Genomic DNA, 20,321 nt, shown 5'->3' on the forward strand with positions numbered 1-20,321 from the left:
GCAGAAAATACTCCCTGTCTGGCCTTTTGTGGAAAGAGTGTGCTGACCTCTGGGCTAGGTGGAGGAGAGCATAGACATGAGATGATGCAGAAGATGATAGCAAACACTGAGCTCTGGCAGGCCCCATGCTAAGCATTTCTCATGCATTCTGTCATTAATCCTTAGAGCAACACTCAGGAAGCCGGGGTAACATTAGCCCCACTTTTCAGATGGGAAAATAAGCTTGGAATTTGTTCAGGGTCACAGAGCCCATCGGCAGTGCATCCAGGATTTGAGCTGAGGTCCAGCTGCTTTCCTGGCCAAGCTGGTAACCCCTGTGCTCTGCTGCCTCTTGGTGTGAGGGGGCTCTCAGATGTGCCTAGCTTGGCTGGGAGGGCGGGGTGGTAGCTGGCTACAGGGAGACAAGGGTGCCTTGTAGCATGATGAAAACTCAGGGTGATTCGATTTTAAATTGTTTATGTGGCTCATTTAAGTGGAAAGGAGAAAAGCAGACAGGGAGGGAAAAAAAAGTCCTTATCACAGCGAATACCTCTGGGCTTAAATCATGCTGTCCCCCGTAGCCCAGCGCCAGTCGCCACCGAAAAACTGCTTATCTTCCTCGCCCATGTCCAGGAGCGCAGCCTGCTAATGAGGAGAGGTCATTCCGAGCCCACAGCAGGACTGGAGAAGGGGAATGGGAGTTACTAGCGACCGGGCAGGAGAGAGTTCTGTTGCCTTTTTGTCCGTAAAATAAGAATGTCAAGGAACAATTGTTTCTTCATTACTGTGAATGTGAGCCTTGTGTTCTCAAAGGTCAGCGCCTGTGAGCACATCATGGGTTAGAGTGGGTTCCTATGGTAATTAGGCCGTCGTGACTGAGGGCATTTTGTGTCTAGCAACGGGGTGCTGGAGTTTCCTCTCTCTCTGCAGTACATGCTTGTTTCCTGCAAGTGTAACCGTTTCTGTTTGCCCCCTTTTCTCTTTGTTTTCCTCCTTTTTGCACCACACGTAGTTCTGGACTCAGAGACTCCCTCAGCAGGTAGGACTTCTCTCGCATTCTTTCTGCTCCACCTTCGGCCCGGGACTTTGGTTAGAGGGGAACAGGGAGTGTTCCTCTGAGTGAGGGGTTTCTTTCTTTTTCCCCCCCATCTCTCAGATGAGTGGAGGCTTTCTTCCAATGCGGATGCCAATGGAAACGCCCAGCCCTCCTCACTTGCCGCCAAGGGCTACAGAAGTGTGCATCCCAACCTTCCTTCCGACAAGCCCCAGGTAGGCATGTGCCCAAGGGGGGGGTTGGGCCGGGTGAGTGGCACCTGTTCTTGAGTCTACACTTGGGACTTCCTGTTTGCCCAGCTAAGGAATGGGCTGTGTTCTGAGTCGCACTTTTGGCCAGCTCTGGAAAAGCTCTGTGAGGACCAGAGTGAGTGAAAAGTGGGGGGTCAAGGGTCGCAGATGCGTAGGATGAAGATGGTCTCTCTATACCAGGGGACAGGGGATGTAAGCCCAGTGTTTTCTAGGTCTGAAAGGCACATGGAGATGTTCTGAAAGAGGGACTCTGTTCAGCCCTGAGTAAGGGAGAGAAGGTCTGAGCCTGTGTGTTAAAAACTCTGGAGTAGGATAGTCAAGAGAAGAGTGTGCTCTTGGGTTTATTCCATTAATTTCCTGTAAGAGTTCCAGCAACTCGAGCTTCCGGATGATGGTCAGGTAGTTGCGGCCAGCCCCGACCAGCAGCTCCGAGCGGGCAGACAGAAGCCCCAGCCTCCTCCACCTCTCGCGAGCCTGCGGAGGAAAACCTTCCCCTGAGGTTGGACAGCTTGGAGGAGGGATAATTTTGCTCAAGTCTTTCCCTAAGCTGTTTCCCTGGTCTGTCTTCCTTCCTCTCCCTGTGGCTACTCTGCCATTTCGATGACAGAATAGACCCTGTTTTAATTCAGGCGATATGTGAAGAGTGTTTTGGGGTTTTTTGTGTTTGGTTGTTTTTTTTGTTTTGTTTTGTTTTTTTTACATAGGATTGTTACACAATCTTTCCGAATTCAGAAAGATTTGTGGTTTGTTTATGGTCTCATATCAACATGCTCCATGGACCGGAGCAGTACTTTCTTTTAAAGCAAGCTGTGCTGCTCAAACAAATGTGGCGGGACCGTGTTCCTTGTGGGGTCCACTCTCCCCTGGGCCTGTCTCCTGCAAAGGTGCTCCCAGACCTTACAAGGAGCCTGGGGATTCCAAATGCCAGCCTGGTTGCCACCCCGCTCCTCAGTGATCCTCTGGCCCCTGTTCCTGAGGGCTTAGAATTGCACCCACTCCTGAAATGTTAACCGAGTCAGAGGTGACGTCTTCCTTCCTCTCTGCAGACCCTGTCTTTCTAGGCCTTGAGGTGTCTCTGAGCAGCCCCACTAAGCCTTCCACCCCTGCCATGCTTGTCTACCCTTGGCATAGCCCTGTGCGTGCCAGGCCAGAGCTGCCAGCACGCCTGGCCTCCTGAGGCCCTCATGGGACACAGCTATCCAGTAAATGACTTGTCGTAGTTGTTCCGTTTCTGAGACCTGCCATGGTGTGTAAGTGTGCTATCCGTGGCAGACGGGCTTCTGTCTCTGCAGTCTCAGGAATGGATACAGTTGGCTCCTACCCGGGTTAGGAAATGGTGCTAATTAATTCAAGGCAGATTTGGAAGCACATCCTCCTTCTCAATCAGTGACTTAGCCCAAAGCCTTGTTCGCTGGTTCTTTTTAGCTTCTTAGACAGCTCTTCTAAAGAGATAATTTTAAAAGCATATGAAGTAAATAAAAATTCCTCTTAAATACATTTATTTACTGTAGCTTTATTGAGCATTCATTGTGTTCAGATCAGGATGTTAACCATTGCCCTTAAGGAGTTGGTAAGGGTGAGCCTTATCATAAGGGCGAACCTCCTGTAGTATCACCTATAGATAGTGTATTTTCTTTTTCTTTTTTTTTAATTTATTTGAGAGAGAGTAGGGGGAGGGGCAGAGGGAGAATGAGAGAATCCCAAGCAGACTCCCCACTGAGCGTGGAGCCCCGTGCGGGGCTTGATCTCACGACCCTGAGATCACAACCTGAGCTGAAATCAAGAGTTGGATGCTCAATGGCACCCCTACAGATAGTGTATTTTTTTGTCTCTCACTATCCAAAAAAAATTTTTTTTACTGGGTTTTTTTTTTTTTTTAATTTGAGAGAGAGTATGAGAGGGGAGAAGGTCAGAGGGAGAAGCAGACTCCCCATGGAGCTGGGAGCCCGATGCAGGACTCAATCCCGGGACTCCAGGATCATGACCCAAGCAGAAGCAGTGGATTAACCAACTGAGCCACCCAGGCGAATACTGGGGTGTTTTAAAGGGAGCCTGGCAAATTGCCAATGCAGAGGTTTTTATTCTATATATTCAGTGTAAAATTGGCTCCCCAACTTTCAAGAATTTTAGGTAATACATTATTTCTTGGATTTGTTTTCTGAATATAAACATGGCTTCTTGTCCCGATAGCCATTGGCGGAGCTGTAAGTAGACACTGGCTTGGACAGGACCGGCTGAGCTGGGATGGTGACTGGCTTGGCTCAGCTTCAGATGAGGACAATTCTCAGAGCCCCACAGGCCTACTGTCTCCTTATAAGGAATGAGCTGGGGTCCAGGAGACTTGGGGGTCAGAGGGCAGTCCTGTCTCCCAGTGCTCCCATCTGCTTCCTTTCCCCCTGCTAGCCTGGACCTGTTGCCCAGCTCTCCTCCCCTCCAGGAATGGGAAACCAGGGCTTCCTGCTCTCTGACGGCATCATCCTGGGGGGTCTCCAGTGAAGGCAGAGTTTCTGGTACTTGGTAGTTTGGTAGTTTCTGGAACTATGTCAACTAGGAACATACCTGATTCTTTAAGGAGCCCCATTTCTTCTCTGCCCCCACCTTCTACAAAGATAAATGGAATTGCATTAGGAACCAGTTAGGGAGGAGTGGAAACAGCCTATGTAGACCTACAGTGTTTACAGTAGATCAGAAAGTAGTTCCTTATAAAATGATGGTGCCTGTCCCCCTTTGGGACATACTTTGGGATAGGATGGCCTTTGGCTCTGAGTGCCTTGTCAACATTCTAGGGAGGCGTCTTGTCTACGGGGTCAAAGCCTTGGGAAGGCTTATGCCTGACGTGATGCAACCCCAGGCCCTTATAGGGCCATAACCAAATTAAGTTACAAACTCCCTGAAACTGATTTCTATCTTTGGACAAAAAGGGATCACATGTGGGACACTCGAGCTCAAAGTAAAAGTAAATCTGAGCCAAAGTCAGAATTGTCTTTTGCTTACCTCCCTGACAACCCTCAGCAGCTCAGCCCAGAAGTCCCTTTGCTGCATGCTGCTGGTTTGAGTGTTTTATTTCTGGAGATCATCCTTCAGTCTGAAACATGCCCCGGTCTCCAGTATTAAGTTCCTGGAAACCGCAAAAGTCCCAGCTGGAAGGTTTTACCCCTGCAACCTGCTAGAGAGGGGCCGTTCGTTTTGTGTCTTTGGCAAACGCACGTAGCCTTGTTCTGCTGGCACTGACATGGGTCCCCTGTGGAAAGGGTAGGCATCGAGTTAACCTGGGTCCTCCAGATCACTTCTTCTCGATCTGGGTTATAGTAGCTTGAAAACTGAGTTTGTTACGGGACAGGTTGCTTACTGTTTCTAGGGCTGATAATCTAATCCACACTCAAAAACCTTGATTTCTCACATATTTACCCTTGCCCCTTTCTACCTGCGCTCCAAAAAAAAAAAAATAGAATAAAGTAAACAACCCCCAAACAGACCCATAACCTTGCACTCTCCCAGGTTTTGGTTATAATCCATTCACCAGGTAGTGGCCAAACTCTTAATACACCTCACCAATGCCGTTGAGAGGACGTTCTGGTTTTCCTCTAGCACTGGGCTATCTTTAAAGACAGGAACCAGTGAGGAACATCTCGGTGCCTTAGCTTAGGCTGCTATAAGCAAATACCATGAACAGATGTCTTAACAGATATTTATTTCTCAGAGTTCTGGAGGCTGGGAAGTCCAAAATCAAGGTTCCTAGTAGGGTACTCTTTCAGGCATGTGGACAGCCACCATCTCACTGTGTCCTCACCTGGTGGAAAGAGGGAGCCCCGGTCTCTCTTTTTATAAGGGCACTAATCACATCGTTGGGCCCCACCTTCATAACCCCATCGCACCTTAATTATCTCCTACAGGCTCCACCTCCAGACACCATCTTGGGGCCAGGGGTTCAATATATGAACTTTGGGGGACATGCACATTTAATCTGTAGCACTAGGAAAAGAAACTTCTCATTTTATGGTCTCATTTCCAATCGAGCCACTGGCTGACAGATGGTTCTCATTGAAATAAGGATCGTTCTAGAGATTTACCCCATTTCTTCTGCCCCACTGGGACCCAAGGAGGAGCTGGGAGCTGTGGGGTGGGAGAGGGAATGAGATGTGGCCTACAGCCTCTTAGCTCTCAGCCTGGAACCAGAGCTTTGGGCTTGAGCCAGGAGTGTAGGGCTGGTCACCCCACTGTGGGATTGTCTGTGCCTGGCGGTGGTCTGAATGGCAATGGGGAAGGGGCTGGGATTGGATGAACCAGGCACAGTCCAATTTGGTAGGTAAATCAAGTGCTTCGTGGCCTGGTCCCTTTGTTCTTTATGCATCAGAATAGGAGACTTCGTGCTTTTAATCTCATGCCTGTCTTCCTCCTAATAATTAGTTCCGTCAAGTTGTTTCCTCTGAGAGAAGAGCACATGTGGATTCTAAGTCCTTAGCATTCTTTTCTTGGTGAGCTTCAATTTGTTATGCTTATGGAATTGAGTGCTAAATCTCAGTGATTCAATTAAGACATCTGTCTCCTGCGAACACAAATAAGGACGATTCTTCCAGTTCTCTATTTCCTAAGGGAAGAGAATGAAAGACATTCAAGCATTTCAGTAAACTTTAACTTTGAGCACAAAGGGCATGGAGAGAGAAATATTTGAGGAAAAGAATGTGAGAAAACGGGGGCTCTGGGTCCCCTTGCCCCAGCGTTGAGTCCTTGGGCACCCATCAGTCAGGAGGGCTAACAAAGGGTACAGGTCACCAAGGATCGCTGTCAGACTGACTTAGCAGGTGGCCTCTCCGGGGCTGAGATGTGAGCGGGTCAGGCTGGCCTCTCCAGGTGAGTGTGATTCAGCCCTTGGCTTCACCCAGAGGAGAAGTGTCGGGACCTCAAGGAGTCCAGGATTGGCTTCAAAACATGTCAAGACTTGTTTTTCTTCAGATCATGTTATGCTGTTGTTTCTAATGGTCGTCCTTCTTTCCATTTCCCTCCTCTTTGTTTTTTCTCCCATTTTGATACTATCTCTTGAAAATAACACTAAAGGTTCTCTCTCCCCCTCGGCCTCCTCTCCCTAAAGAAGACCGCTTTGCATGGCAGCGTCCCACCAGCCACAGTACCCCCAAGGACTCCCTCTACCTGAGCTCACCAAAGCCTTATGTGCCCCCCAGCACCCGCAGCCAGCAGAGGCCCTCACGACCCCAGGCCGGCCCTGAAGGTGTGCGGCGTTCCGGGCCCTCGCTTCCAGGTCCCACGGTCCCCGGTGCTTCCTCCCAACCCCGGCACCGCCGTGTGGCCACGAGAACAGTTTATAGGGAGAATGTGAGCTCTAACCCACGTCACGAGGCAGATGGGAATAAAAAGGTCAGCAGCTTATATGTCCCGTGTTTATCCAAGAACATCTGCAGGGTGGCGGCGGAAAGCGCCTCTCACGTTGCACGTGACCCAGCCACGGGCACGCCCTTGGAAGCTGCAGGCGCTCGCGCACCGGCTCCCAGCATTGTCCCCCGCACAGCCGGCACGGGAAGGCCACCCTCTGCTCCTCCTGACCCTCCCCAGCCATTCTTTGACATCCGTAAAGATGCCGCTAAGGGTGCTCGGCCTCCGTTCCCGGACGCGGCGAGACCACCTGTGCTAGGCCCCCAGCTTTCCTCTGCTCCCGAACACCGGAAGAGAAAAGAACCTTACCTTTCGCAGCCGTGTTATCCAGCCAAGGCAAGGAACTAGGAATGTTTGTGTGTCTCCTACACTGTCTCTCTCGAAGCTCATGCGGGCAGCTCAGTGGTTCTCTGGGCTGCCTCCCCTCCCTCTCCTTGTCAACCTTGCCACAGCTTGAGTCCCAGATTCTGCTCTCTAAACACCTTGGCACAGCCCTCTCTGTCCGCCGCCCTTTCCTGGTAGTATGTAAGTATGCCGGAGTGTGGGATCCGTAGACTAATAATAGGGTGAGTTATGGGGTGTCGATGTTTGATCACAAGGGGCCAGAGAAATTCTGTTTGCTCCCAAGCTTTCGGGCTCTGCAAGCAGTTCGGGGGCTAAACGCAGCCTGCCTGCCTGTTCTGTTGTTCTCTCTCTCTCTCTCTCTCAAGTGTTAAAAGGACTCAAAAATAGATGGATGGCAAGTCGACTTGGATGGGGTTCTCTGTGTGTCATGGAGCGTCAGGAGGCCAGCTGGCCAGCACCGACTGTCTCATGTACTCTGAGGAATGGGCACCGATTAAATAGCTCTCAGAGTACATCACTGCATGTCCAGTCTCAACCGTTTAAATAAGGAATTCCTTCTTCCCTGCCGTGCGCCTTTACGTAACAACCACCTTATTTCCTACAGGGTGCCACTTCCTCCAGTTCAGCCCAGCCTGAGGTAATAGTTGTGCCTCTCTACCTGGTTAATACTGACAGAGGGCAAGAAGGTACAGCCAGACCTCCAGCATCTCTGGGGCCCCTTGGCCCCCCAGGCCCGGCGACCGCCCCTGCCGGCTCACCTCTGACCTTCCCGACTCTAGATGATTTCATTCCCCCTCGTCTGCAGAGGCGGCCCCACCACAGCCAGCCAGCCGGCGCTGCTGACCCCCACCCCCCCGTTAGCCAGACACCACCATCCTTCTCACCACCTCCTCCGCTGCTCCCTCCGGCCCCGGAGGGCCTCCGCAGAGCCTCGGAGCCTGACCTCACGGGAGCCGTTTCAAGTACCGTAAGCTTGCTGGAATCCCCTCCTCACAGCTGTCCTGAATGTCTGCTCCTGGCGGTGAAAACCCCTCTCACTGAAGTACTAAGCCGCGAGGGACGCGTCCGCTGCCACTGTGCTCGTGTGGCGACCGGGCCCGTGTGTGCTTCCCCCAGAGTGCATGCCTCCCGCGCGCGCTCCTGCAGCCGCTCACGAGCCCCTCACGTTCCCTCGTCCTGTCTGTCCTGTTCGGAATGCACACCTTCCTGAAAGAACTCCGTTTTTCCCTCCGAGAACCTCCGTGGCCTTGCCTTTGGCTCTGATGCTCTCGAGAGGCCAAGCAGATGTGGTGGTGAGAGCCAAGGGAAGCCGAAGAGCCGTGAGGGGACGCCAGCGGCCGTCTCTCCGCCAGGGAGCAGTGAGGCGCCAGGGCAGGAAGAGATTGCCTCTTCTGTTGAGTTAGCAAGTAAACGCTGTTACGTACACAGGAGGCAGAGCGTAGGGTTTTTTTTTTTTTGAAAAAAATGAGAGAGTTGAGTTTAATTGAGTAAATGGATCTAAAAGCCTTGGGCAAATGTTAGGGCTGTTTTCTCCAAAGGCAGAAAATTGCCGGGGTCCCTGACTAGTGGCTCCCGGGGCTCTTTGTGGCAAAATGTTGTATGAAGGTCGAGGGCCATGATACCTCAGGTCCCGTCCCATGACGGCCGAGTCCCCATGGTAGGTGGGAGGGTCCAAGTGCTTGAGAGGAAAAGCTGAATCAGGGTACCTAGTCTTTTTTCTCCTCTTTTTCCGCCCTGGGAGTCAGAGGATCTGAGACCCTCAGAGTGAACTATAAAATGGAAATGAGTGGGTTTACCTGTGGGCTGCGGTGGGACTGAGTATGTTCGAGTTCCTAGGATAGTGGAGAGAGCACTCAGTGACCATTAGCTACGTTGTCGAGGACTTGCCCTTGCAAATGGGGGCAAGCGTCCCTCAAAAATAAGTCATTGGCTAATTAGCAATTAATGAGCTCCTACCATGTTCCGGGCATTCTGCTAGATTCTGTAGGTACAGCTATGAACAAGGCACAGCCCTTGCTTTCATAGGGTTTACCATATGGGCCCTCAAGCTTTGGGTACCTGGGATTACCTGAGAGGCATGGAAGCTCATTTAAGTTGTCAACTCCTGGTTATACGCCCGGAGTCCTGATTGGGCAGGTCTGCAGAGGGGCCTGGGGCTCTGATTTGCTAACACACATCCTGGGGATTCTGGTGCTCAGGGGCCTCAGACCACATTTTGAGATACAGTGGGTCATGTAATCGGCTGATGCAGCTCAATGTCCGTAATGTCCCCTTGTGTAAAGGTGGGTGCCTACAAAACTGGCTCTAGGGGTTTGTTAAACCGAAGCCAGTCCTGCGCAAAAACAGGGAAACCTCTTTTTGGCTTGTAGGAGAATATTTAGCCAGATACCAGGCCCACCAAAGCTGGGGACAGCTTCATTCTGGTCTAGGTCCTCTTCTCAGATCTCTAGATGTGACACAGTGCAGTTAGGTCAGGCCTCTTTGGTTATCCTTCTAGCTTTGAGCTTTGCGGCTCAACCCTGTTGGAGGAAAATGCTAGATTGTTTCTAATGCCCTCCCCTCCCCGCAGCAGCTTATAGATGAATTGAGAAACTGCTCCTGCTTTGGAGGGTCTGTTCTTCCCTTGGGCACAGAGTATTTCTCTAGAGCAGCACGTAAAGCAAGATATGTTTAGTGCCCTTGTTTATTTTACGATTGTGAGTGGTTTTGTTGTATACTCTATAATGTGTCATCTGTAATGATTATCAGATGGAAATCTGATCTAGATTTTCCTACTGAGTTTTGTTACAGGTGATCCAGAACAGGTTAGTTAGGACAGTGTCCTCAGTTTCTCAGACCTGACTGATCAGCCTGGTGTAGACTTTTAGGGGGTCCTCAGCTGGCCAGGTAACTTCTGGTTGGGCCCCAGCTAACAGTGAGGTGAGGAAGGGCACTGCTTGGGGTCTTGCACTCAATGAGAACGATCAAGAAGAACCCCCAGGGAAGGTGGTCAAGCCACAAGCTGAGATTTGCTCTACCTGCAGCTAGTTGACAGGAAGAGGGAAAAAGAAAATTCATGTGAATTGAATGGGTTCTTTTAGTCAGTAGCCATTTTTGTGATGTTCCAGAAATAAGACTTGTGCCACCGAATGAAATTTTGTGGAATACTTCCTGTTCACATGATCAGTCCAGACACCACAGGAGACACTTCTACCTTAAGGAGCCACATGCCCAATTTGTGTGTGTGTTTCTTGGGTGCATTCTGGCAGAGTTTTCAGAGATATATCATTTATCTTTATTAAATCACTTAGGAAGTAAATTAAGACAAGTATAATTTTTTTCTACTTTACAAATGAAAAAGTGGAGATGAAGACTTTTGAATAAGATCATATTATGCCTCTCGAGCCTCGGGGAAGGATTTTAGTCACTAAATTGAGCTGTTGCCCGTAACTAGGAGCTGCAACATTAGGACACTTTCAGAATTGGACTGAAGCCCTACTGTGTGTTAGGAGCTGTCCCCGGTCCTGATACGTTCTCTCTCTTCTGGGCATGTGTTTTCTTGCTGCAAAGGTTGTTCAGATACCTTTGCAAATAGAGGGTGGCAGTCATTCAGGTGGTGTTTATTTATGAAGCACCTGCTGTCTGCAGGGTGTTGAGCTAGGTGCAAGGGTCAAAAGGAGGAAGGAGGCATAGCTTTTGTCCTACAGGTATTTAGAAGCTGATCTCTGGAGTAAAGTAATTGCTTTGAGCCATACTTTCATCTGGAGAGTCACGATCAAAGTCTTGCCTTTCAGACTCCTTAAGAATGACATGCCGGCTGGAGGTCTATAAATTCCAAGATAGAAACTTTGTAAGATTTATAGGCAGGATAGAGGAAACTGTATACACATCCTTACTACATATTGAGGTCTTATTTTCCTGTCTTCAAAGAAGGCTGCCATCATTCACATCATGCAAATTATAATTTTGATAGTAATGATTCTATTGGATTTTATAGCCAAAACCTCAAGTTTCTGAAGTCAGGATCTTCATAAATCTTTACCACTTCAGAGATCTTTGTCACTCCGTACTGGAGTGAAAAAAAAAGTCAGTTAGAACCAGATAACAGAAGCAAGTGCTAGTAAGGCTGAGGATAACAAGAGTGGCTTTCTGGGAGGACCAGTACTTAACTCTTCACTCTTTACATCGATGGCTTCTTGTCCTCACATTGTCTCATGTTTCTTTAGACAACTGTACTAAACCTTCCTGATTTTTCCCTTAAACCAGCTCTCGTTCTCGGATCACATTTGGAATTGCATGAGTCTTGCATGTTGTTCTACTTTGATCTGAATTTCCTTTTTTAGTAACCGGAGTGACCCACAGTTGTTACCAGGTGAAAATAATGATGTTGCTGAGACTTCCAGTAACACTCACTCTTGCTCTCTACCCTTACTAACACCAACAAAGAGACTATGCATTCCAGATTAAGCTTCTAACTGGAATTCGTGATGTCTCATTGATTACATTTCTTTTCATAATTAAGGTTCTTGTAAAGCTGTAAATTTCTTCTTTTTAAAAAGCATTAACGTTAGGTTTCACGTAACTTACAGTTGGTCACAGTGTGTGTTCACTTTTCAGGATTCAGGTCCTCTACTAAATGAAGTTTCTTCATCCTACGTGGGAACCGATCCCCAGAGCTCTGCACCAGCTAGCAAGCCATCTTCTGCCTACCCCTCTACGACAATTGTCAATCCTACTATTGTACTCTTGCAACACAACCGAGGTAAGGGACCTTCACAGAGCGCCCCCAGTTCATTGGCATTCACGTAGCTGTGCTGTGACTTCCAGGGGCAGGACTTCTGCCATTCCACAGAAATTTTTACAAACCCTGTCTTTCCCTGAGGTTGTCTGCCCCCGTTTACTCACTCCCGTGACCCACAGAGTAGACCACAGCAGGGGGACAGGTCCCTGATTTAGGACGATGTCGGATATCTACGTAAGTAAGCTGGTGGAGCATGTATTGCACGCCTGGGGCTTTCACAACTATCTTCAGATGGCAGCACCAAAAAGAAAGAAAGAAAAGACAGAAGGGAAAAAGTCTATGCACCTAAACTCCTCTCATCATGAGCACTCGAATCAGAGTTTTGGCTGGAAAATCTAGGTACAGTAATACCTCTTTTAATAAGTCAAGCAAAATTTTGATTACCAAAATTTTTTTTTAAAGCAAGCATAATAGGTGGAAACCTTTATAAACTGTCAAATGTGTTTTTGTGCCTCTGAAGCAGGCACTGGACTTTTCTCTTGGTGACTCACTGGCCTTGACTCTTGCCAGCAGTTATCACACTGGGCTGTCACTCAGTGTACCCTCTGGGGATATGAGACTCACGTGGCTGTTTGTCTCTTACACTGTGCGACCCTGTACAGCTCTGCTGAGGGTTTCCATGTTTCTTTTCTGTTGCTTCTCTTACTGCTTCTGGTTGGTTCTTCCCCTTCTCTGAAGGGGCATCTTAGGCAAAGCAGAAGCACTTTGAAGTAATAGTTGTATCTGTTGACCCTTCTGCTTTAAAATTTTAGAAGATGATTCTAAGTCCCAAGTTTTTACTAGTTGGGAGTTCAACAGAGAGAGAAACTTTCCCTTCATAAAAATCCTTTTCAATGTGAAGTGTAAAGTTGTCAAGCTGTTTCCTAGAGCAGAAAGAGCTTTTTAGTCAGAGTTTCAAAAAAGCTGGGCACCAAACCTCTCCTTTTCTTGACTTGCTGCTCGCCTACTGCGCAGTTCTCCCAGACTCCCCCCTCCCCTACATTAACTTGGACGAGAATGGAACTGGAGTCTATTTTTAATTGTTTTCCATATTAAATGGAGTTTTCTGTTTCCTGCTTCTAACTTGTAAAACAGATGAATGAAACATTTCCTCTCACTTAAAAATCTTCCCACTCAAACCTTAGTTATTTTCGTAATTTTATTTTTTTTCGTTATGTATGGCCTCCATATTAACTGTCCTCCATGAATCTGTGTTCTTCCAAAGATGGTAGGGGTCCCAACCCCCACCCTAAACTATAGAAGACCCATTCTCAGTAAGGGCTGTACCCCTTACTGGCAATAGCTTTCTCTGCCCAGACAGTGTCCACAGTGCAGGACAAAGTGAAATTTTGGTTCTCTATGAACTTCTTTATGACTCATCTCTTAAAAAAAAAAGTCCAAAGAGAAGCAAGTTAGTTCCCAGAAGGAAAGGCAGTTTCTCTAAAAATGGGATTTATTCCCAAGGCAACTCGGTTTTTGGAAAATGCCAAGTGTAATGTCAGCTGCTTCCACCAAGTCCCTCAGATGACAGCGAGACATCTTTGGGCACAGAAATGCCTGTAGTTCTTTTTTGTTTCTTCTCTGAGCAAATGGATTCCTCTTATTTGCCCAAAAGCTTTCGGTTCTTGCCTTTCTCTTTTGTGCAGTCCTGCACTTTGGATTTAAAGATCAGAATCCTGCTGCCTGAATCACACATCCTTCAGTGAAGGATACAAGTACATTCGTTTTTTTGGAATTAAAAGTAGCTTCTCCTAAAGAGCAAGCCATATGTTCCCTAAGGGGGCGGAGCAGGAAGAGTGGAGGAAAATGGAGGCGCCCAGCCACCTAGCCTTGGATCACTAATTGTCAGTGGGGTTTAGGTCGTGTATTTTGGACTTGCTTTGGAATTTACTTAGCCTGGCAGCAGTGCTTATAGAAAGTACCCATAGAAACAATTTCTTAACTATTGCAAAGTCTCCTGAGGGAATAATAACTTTACTCTACTTCTGGAATTCTAGTTTAGTCATCCTAAAAAAGGTTCCCCCCCTTTTTTTTCCTTGCCTCAATGGCCCCAGAGCACCGTGTAACAATAACCTTCTCTCTGCAAGCCAGTCCCACCCTCTGCTGTAGACACAGGAGGGGGCACCACACGTCCGCCCTGGCCCACACTGCACAGCTCCTCGCCCCTCTCCTTGACATTTATACCACGGGTCTGAGGGCAGGGCACTTATGATCAGTCTGAAAGGAGGATTGGAACCAGGAAACTCAGGCATGATGAGGTGCCTGGGTCCCCTTGCTCAGAGCTCCTCAGTTTTTAATGTGCATGGTCTGGGGAGTACAGTCTTGCAGATTTGCATGTAGGAGGTCTGGGGCAGGGCTGAGAGCCTGCATTTTTTTCAGCAACTCACAGGATACATTGGTGGTTCCGGTCCCTAGACCACACTGGGGACCAAATGTTCAGTGGCCCCCAGACTCTGGGTCTCATGGTCACAGGAAGCAGCCTGGGGACTACCCCAGGGTTGCTCATTTCTAAATATAGTAAATAACAACCCTGAAAAACAACTGCTCTTATCCATGTCATTCTGTGACATCCATGTCATTCTGTGAAAGAAAGGCCATTTCATATCCCAGAAGGAGGAGAAACCTAGCCTTTGAAGTTGAATAGATTTGCTGTTGTCTGGTGAGGAAGCCTTGCCTCCAGTTGGCAGACTGGAGTTTGGGAACCATAGGTCAGGTGGGCAGTTGATCGGACAGATGAGGAAAACAAGAGCAGAGTTTACGCGATTGGTCAACATCCGCTAGCAAGTCGCTGGCAGAGCCGAGCCTAGTGCTTGGCCAGGCTCCTGCCGTCCAGCTGGTGTGAACTTCGTCCGCGTCCAGAGGCGGACAGGCTGTTCCACTGGCTGTGGGTGCCCCTGCTGCTCTGTTTACTTCTCGCCCACGTGGCTTCTGGAGGGAGGGTGGGGCTGTCGCCAAGGGGGTTGGTGACAGCTCCCAGGGGCTGGCAAGTGCTCTATTTTTATCTATGTGGCTGCTTTATATTTAGCAACTGTGGAAGGTAAAGGTCATTTTTGTGCCTATCCCAAAGCACGTACACACAGAACTCTGAGAAGGAGATCTTGGGCTCCCCTCCGCGAGTGCCCGGGAGGGTGAGCAAGCGAGAGACAATCTCTTGGGGAGCAGTAGTGGCCTGGCAGTCAGGGCTGGAAGGCAGGCCGCACTCAGAGTCGGGAAGCCAGGTTCTAGGCCCTCCTCTGATGGTCAGTGTCGCCGTGGGTACTGTGTGCTGCTTATCTGAGGTGTCTCAACCTGCCCGCCCTACCTGCTAGGGTTGTTGCATAGATTCAAGCTGTTAACGTGCGAAAGCTCTTAGAGCAATGTCTGGTGTTTGACAGAGCTCTTGGGAGCTGGGAGCTGGCATGGTGACAGTTAGAATTCTGTTTCCTTCTAAACGTACTGAGACTGGGGTCATCATAGGGTCCTGGTCCCTTGGAACCAGGGGAGTTGGGAGGGTGTCCTTCCATGATCAGATCACCTTGAAACCACATGGAAACAACCAGCAAACAGTTACCGTTTCCTGAATCTTGGGGCAGATATGGGGGGCTGGTCCTTGGAGACACCACACCTGGATAACTGAAGCCACAGTAATGCCCTGGCCCTCAGCTGGGTGTGGTGGCCATGCCACAGTCCGCCATCTGAGCCCAGGGGGCAGTGAGGATGCCAGTTTGGGGACGCTCACAACTTCTGGCAGGACTTCCTGGTCTTACCGTGTCTGTGTAAATCTCACGATGTATATCTTTTTTTTTTTTTTTTTTTTTTTTTTTAAATCACAGAACAGCAAAAACGACTCAGTAGCCTTTCAGGTAGGTGCGAAATATTTCTCTACACGCTAACGCCTCAGATGTGTGAGCAGCACAGTCTGATGAGCTCCTCTGATGTGCTGGGGACTCTGTTTGTTGCTGGGCCACATGGATGGTGAAAGTAGGCGCCGTCCCACCTCCTCCTTGCAGCCTGAGGGGCAGAGGAGGCACCCCACACCAGTGACCCCAGCTCATACACAGGCCCTGGGCGGCCGTGATCAGCTCCTGGGTGGGTCGGAATAGGGTCCTGTGAATAAAAAAGAACAAAGGTTATGCCTCAGGTGCAGTGTTCGTGACAGGCCTCACTGAAGAAGTCCCCTTTCTGTCGCTTCTAATCCCTCTCCTAGGATGTGATGAGTCAGGGTTAGGGAATGTATGCAGCTTCTTTTCTTACTGGGTGGCAAGCCCGGATGCCGGTCAGTGATGTGTGACGGGCCTGGGTGAGAGCCTTCAGACCAGCAGGGCCTGGAAGTGGGGGCGGGGCGTGAGCAGCCATCAGAGTCTCCAGGAGAGCTGGTCCAAAACCCAGATACCCAGGCCACAGCTCCAGAGATTTGGATGTCACGCGTATGGGTGAGCACTCGTGTGTCTAACCGGGTCCCCAGGGATGCTGAGGTTGTGTGTGCACTGAGCAGGCTTGGGAGCAAGTCTCGTCAGGAACTGGCAGTGGTGGGCTTGGGTCTGCTAGATCCTCAGGTATCAGGGCTCCCTCCTTGATGAAGTGCAGCTGCGTGTAGGCAGAACCGGGAGGAAGTCCGGGAATGGGCAGCTTTCACCATGTCCTTAGGGCTCTCTATAGCCATTCTGCCTTGAGTCCTGGTCCTCCTGCTTCCCCGTGGGGCAGCTTAGGCAGGCTGCTAATGCTCTAAACCACAGGTCAGTTTTCTGACCTGCCAAATGGGGAACATAGTAGTGCCACGTAGGTCCTGCGTATGAGCAGCCCAGCACCGAGCCTTGGCACTCATTAGGTGCTCAGTAGACATGCGTTTCCGTGGTCAGCAGACACCACTGTTAATTCGGTCCTCATTTTATTGAGTGCTTACTTTGGATCCCACCCCGGGCCGGGCTCTCTGGCAGTATCTGGGAACTGTGCTGCCCTCCAGCAGCCCATGGTGTGGTACGATGGTTCATAACTTTTTTTGGTGATGGACTCATTTGGAGAATCTAATAAAGGTGGTAGATTCACTTCTAGAAGAAACCACACATGTCAGATGGGCACTTGGTGGGTATTATAGACACATGTAAATCTGGGGCAGGAATCCCTGATCTCGTGGATACACAAAACCACTGTTTTCTGAGCAGCTGCTTCATGATTTCTGTTACTTCCTGCTACTGCTGCCCTCAGGATTCGTGGAGAGCCCAGTGGGGGGAACACGGGGTTCTCACACCCTCTGCGCTTTATCGGGACTTGGCCCCAGGACCAGGACAGGCCGTAGCTGAGCACAAGGTGCCCTTCGCTTCCCCCTCCTGACTCTGCTACACCAGCCCACTTCAGCGCCTGGCCCCTGCCCAGGTTGGCTGAGAGCTGAGTGGCTCCTGGGAACACGTTCCTGCCTTTGGGATTTGGGAAGGAGCAGTGGAATGGATGAAACAGCTGCCCAAACACAGGTTAGGAGGCCCAGTGTTTGCTCCTGGCTCTTTTTATTGGCATCGTTTTTGCCCAGGTAAGTGACTTTACCTCTCTGCAGCATAGCTTCCTCCAAAGAGGCGTGAGGCTCGTGTGCGACAGGAAGGGGGGTATGCTCTGCTCACCAGAAAACGCTACACAATGTTAGGGCTTCTCCACCAGGCTGGCAGGCTCGGGCCACTTCCTCGGCTCCAAAATAAGCTTCATGTTTCCATCTTCCTTGAGTTTTGGGGCAGAGCCACTAACGGTGTTTGATAGAGTGGGGCATAAAGTAAGCGCTCACTTAATGTTAGTTTTTGTTGACAAAGCAGCGGCACGATTTTGTTCTGAAGGAGAGAGGCCCAGCTGGGCTAACTCCAGTCTGCTCCCCAGCATAAGTACCTCGGGTGATCGCACTTGAAGGGCCACCCTTCTCACCCCAGACCCCCGTCCTTAGTGGGTTTTTATCAAGCCTTAATGGGGCTTCTTGTTCAATGGCATTCATTCGGGATGGAGACCCACATGGCGTTTGGCCGCCTCAAGCCTGTGGCTCTCTCTGGGAGGTGCGCATAGAAGCAGGTCAGGGCTAGGGCCGAGGGTCTGGCACGTTTTCCTCAAGGAGGTGTCGGCACTGCAGTGGTCCTCAATCACAGAGTTTGGGGTGTGAAGGGAAGGAAAGCTGTCCACAAACACAGAGGCCCTGTCCCAGGTTGTCAGCATTGTCACTTACTGAGTGGCCCTTTTCAGCAACTTCCTTTTAAAAGTTCAGTTTAAAACTGGACGGAGATGCTGCAGGAGGTCTTGCTGAGGGAATCAGTATTTGCCTCCTGAGAAACAGCAGCCGCCCCCCTTGTCCCGTGGATGTCACTGGGTGGTCCTGTCACCTGCCTGGTACAAGAAAGTGTCACGTTAGGTTTTCACTACGTAACAACAACAACAAAATTTTTTTCTTTGAGGCTGCTGTTCATCTTTCTGTGCCCCGAAATCCACTCAGTCATGAAGCCTGTGATCACAAGCTTCCAAAGTATAATAACTCAGGGCACATTTTTGTAGAGCCAAAGCCCTCTGACCGCTTTGGAACGAATCACTGGACTGTCTCCCCAGTTTTGTAGTTAGGTGATTCTTGTTGGTGCCACCTGCCCTAACAATGAAAAAAATGTCTCTGGGTCTGGAATCCCTGAGAATGCCGAGTCCATGCAAAGAGAGGACGTGGGAGTGAGGAATGTGAGCGCCTCCAAGCACTAGGTGAGATGCCTTGGAGTCAGCCCCACTGCTGCTTCCTGGTGGCACTTAGGAAAGCCTTTCCAGGCGGGAGGAAAATGCTGAGCAAAGCCACAGTAAGGGTAGACTCGGGTGACTTGAAATCGCCCTGCACTTCCCAGCCTCCTGCCAAATCTGTGGACTCCTGTTGGCTCTGCTGGGGGCATGAGAACTCATCCCATGAATCCAGTATGGCCTCACCATCCTGTAAAGCGCATGGCTGTGACGCTGGGGGTTGGGTTGTCTAAAGCGTACACTGAGCTGGGTCTTGGACAGAATGTTTAGAAACCACTCTGTGATAAAATCTTAAAAAAAAAAAAAAAAAAAAAAGAAACCACTCTGTGGTCACAGAATGAGTACTTGTTTCAGGAGTTGGTTTGAAATCCCGGCTGGGTCACCGCTCCCTCCGCTCCGGGTGGTCAGGCTCTGAAGGTCATAGCATCTGAGCGGTGTGTCCCCACTTCCCCGGCCCCTCCTTCACACGGGAACATCTCTGACCCAGGCAAAACCTCGTGTGCACCCTCAGGCCCCTCCTTTCTGCTGGAGTTTGCTCTCTAAACAGCCCTCTGCACTCTTGCCTTTCCCAGGGGTGAGAAGTGCTCCCTCAGTCGGTGACCAGATCCTGACTGAGCACCACCTCCTGGATGCCAGGCTGCCCCTGGCTCCCCTTCAGTCTCACTGCCAGGGCGTTGCTGCTAGGACTTAGCCTCCCCCAGCTCAGACCTTTTTGACCCCCAACCTCTTGGCCTCTCTGGTTGCCACCTGCCATAGTCTTCCTTGTATGTTGACCACCTCCCTAGTTCCTTCCCTGCCTCCTGCTCCCGGGTTCGTACCTTTCTCTGCAGTCTGGCACCCACCCCACTGCCCTCAGAAACTTGCTCCCTTGCCAGTGATCCCGTGACTCTTGCCTAATTGAATGCCCCGTTCTCCCAGTGTTCCTTTTCCGTCCTTCCTTCCTTTCGTGGGTTGAATCATCCGCTTCTTGGAATTCTCTTCTCTGGCTTCAGTGATGCCGCACTGTTCCTCTCAGGTTCACCTCCTTTCCCTCCGATAACTCATGTGTCCTTTGGGGGATCCTTTTTGCTCCTCAGCCTGTCCCCGTGACATCCCTTAGCTCATGACAGCCCTTGACTCTGCCCTCATGTACTCCTCCATGACCTCTTCCATGGCGTTACTGCTGATGGCTTGGGAATGGCACTCCCGCCAGGGCCCCTTACCGGGGCTCCGCTCCCTCTTTCTTCAAGGGCATTTCTGCTTGGATGTCTCACTGTCAAAGTTACCGTGTCTGAATGAAGGCAGCCATCTCTCGCTGCCTTCCCCACCCCAGTCCCTTTACTAACTTCTATTTGGATCAGGCCAGGCTTGGAGCCTTGGTGCCGTTTTGGAAGGCAGTACGACAGGACATGGTTCAGAGAGACCCGCTGGGGTCAGGTGTCCCTAATCCACATCCTAGCTTGGCCACGTGGCAGCTGTGTGACCTCAGGCAGGGCACGTTAATGTCTCTGTGCCTTGGTGCCCCAAACTGTTTTGGGTTTTTTTTTGTTTTTAGTGAGCGGATAATAGTTTCTTCCTCGTAGCGTTTTTGGGAGGGGAACCTGAGATCATGGATATGAAGAATTGAGCACAGAGCCTGGCCCCTGTGTAGCTCAGAGTAGTACAGAGGCTCCTTGCATTTGCTGCTGCTGTTCCCCCTGCCAGGGGCACCCTTCACTTCCTGTTTGACTCCCTCCGAGATGCCAGCCCTGAACTTAAATTCCTCAGCTAAGTTGGATGCGGGCTCCATCCGCCCTGGCCATCCTGCCCTCTCACCAGTGGCTCTCTTGCCCTTTCTGCCCACTGG

At 50.1% G+C, this 20,321-nt stretch overlaps 1 protein-coding gene across 49 annotated transcripts in view; it reads left to right on the forward strand.

Moving 5' to 3' along the window:
- The window catches only part of SORBS1 (sorbin and SH3 domain containing 1), a 225,844-nt gene that overhangs the window by 126,920 nt on the left and 78,603 nt on the right, over nucleotides 1-20,321 (forward strand). For 27 of the 49 annotated variants that reach the window (XM_032883920.1, XM_032883820.1, XM_032883811.1 and 24 more), the window contains 6 exons: nucleotides 992-1,018; nucleotides 1,136-1,248; nucleotides 6,340-7,008; nucleotides 7,622-7,984; nucleotides 11,614-11,758; nucleotides 15,589-15,618. In XM_032883920.1, the coding sequence (XP_032739811.1) occupies nucleotides 992-1,018; nucleotides 1,136-1,248; nucleotides 6,340-7,008; nucleotides 7,622-7,984; nucleotides 11,614-11,758; nucleotides 15,589-15,618 (1,347 nt within the window). The remainder of the gene's footprint in view (nucleotides 1-991; nucleotides 1,019-1,135; nucleotides 1,249-6,339; nucleotides 7,009-7,621; nucleotides 7,985-11,613; nucleotides 11,759-15,588; nucleotides 15,619-20,321) is intronic. The other 22 variants (XM_032883943.1, XM_032884075.1, XM_032884084.1 and 19 more) reach the window with 7 other exon arrangements.

The sequence above is a fragment of the Lontra canadensis genome, unplaced genomic scaffold, assembly GCF_010015895.1.
Source record: "Lontra canadensis isolate GAN:19392208 unplaced genomic scaffold, GSC_riverotter_1.0 scaffold3, whole genome shotgun sequence".
NCBI classification, from domain to species: domain Eukaryota; kingdom Metazoa; phylum Chordata; class Mammalia; order Carnivora; family Mustelidae; genus Lontra; species Lontra canadensis.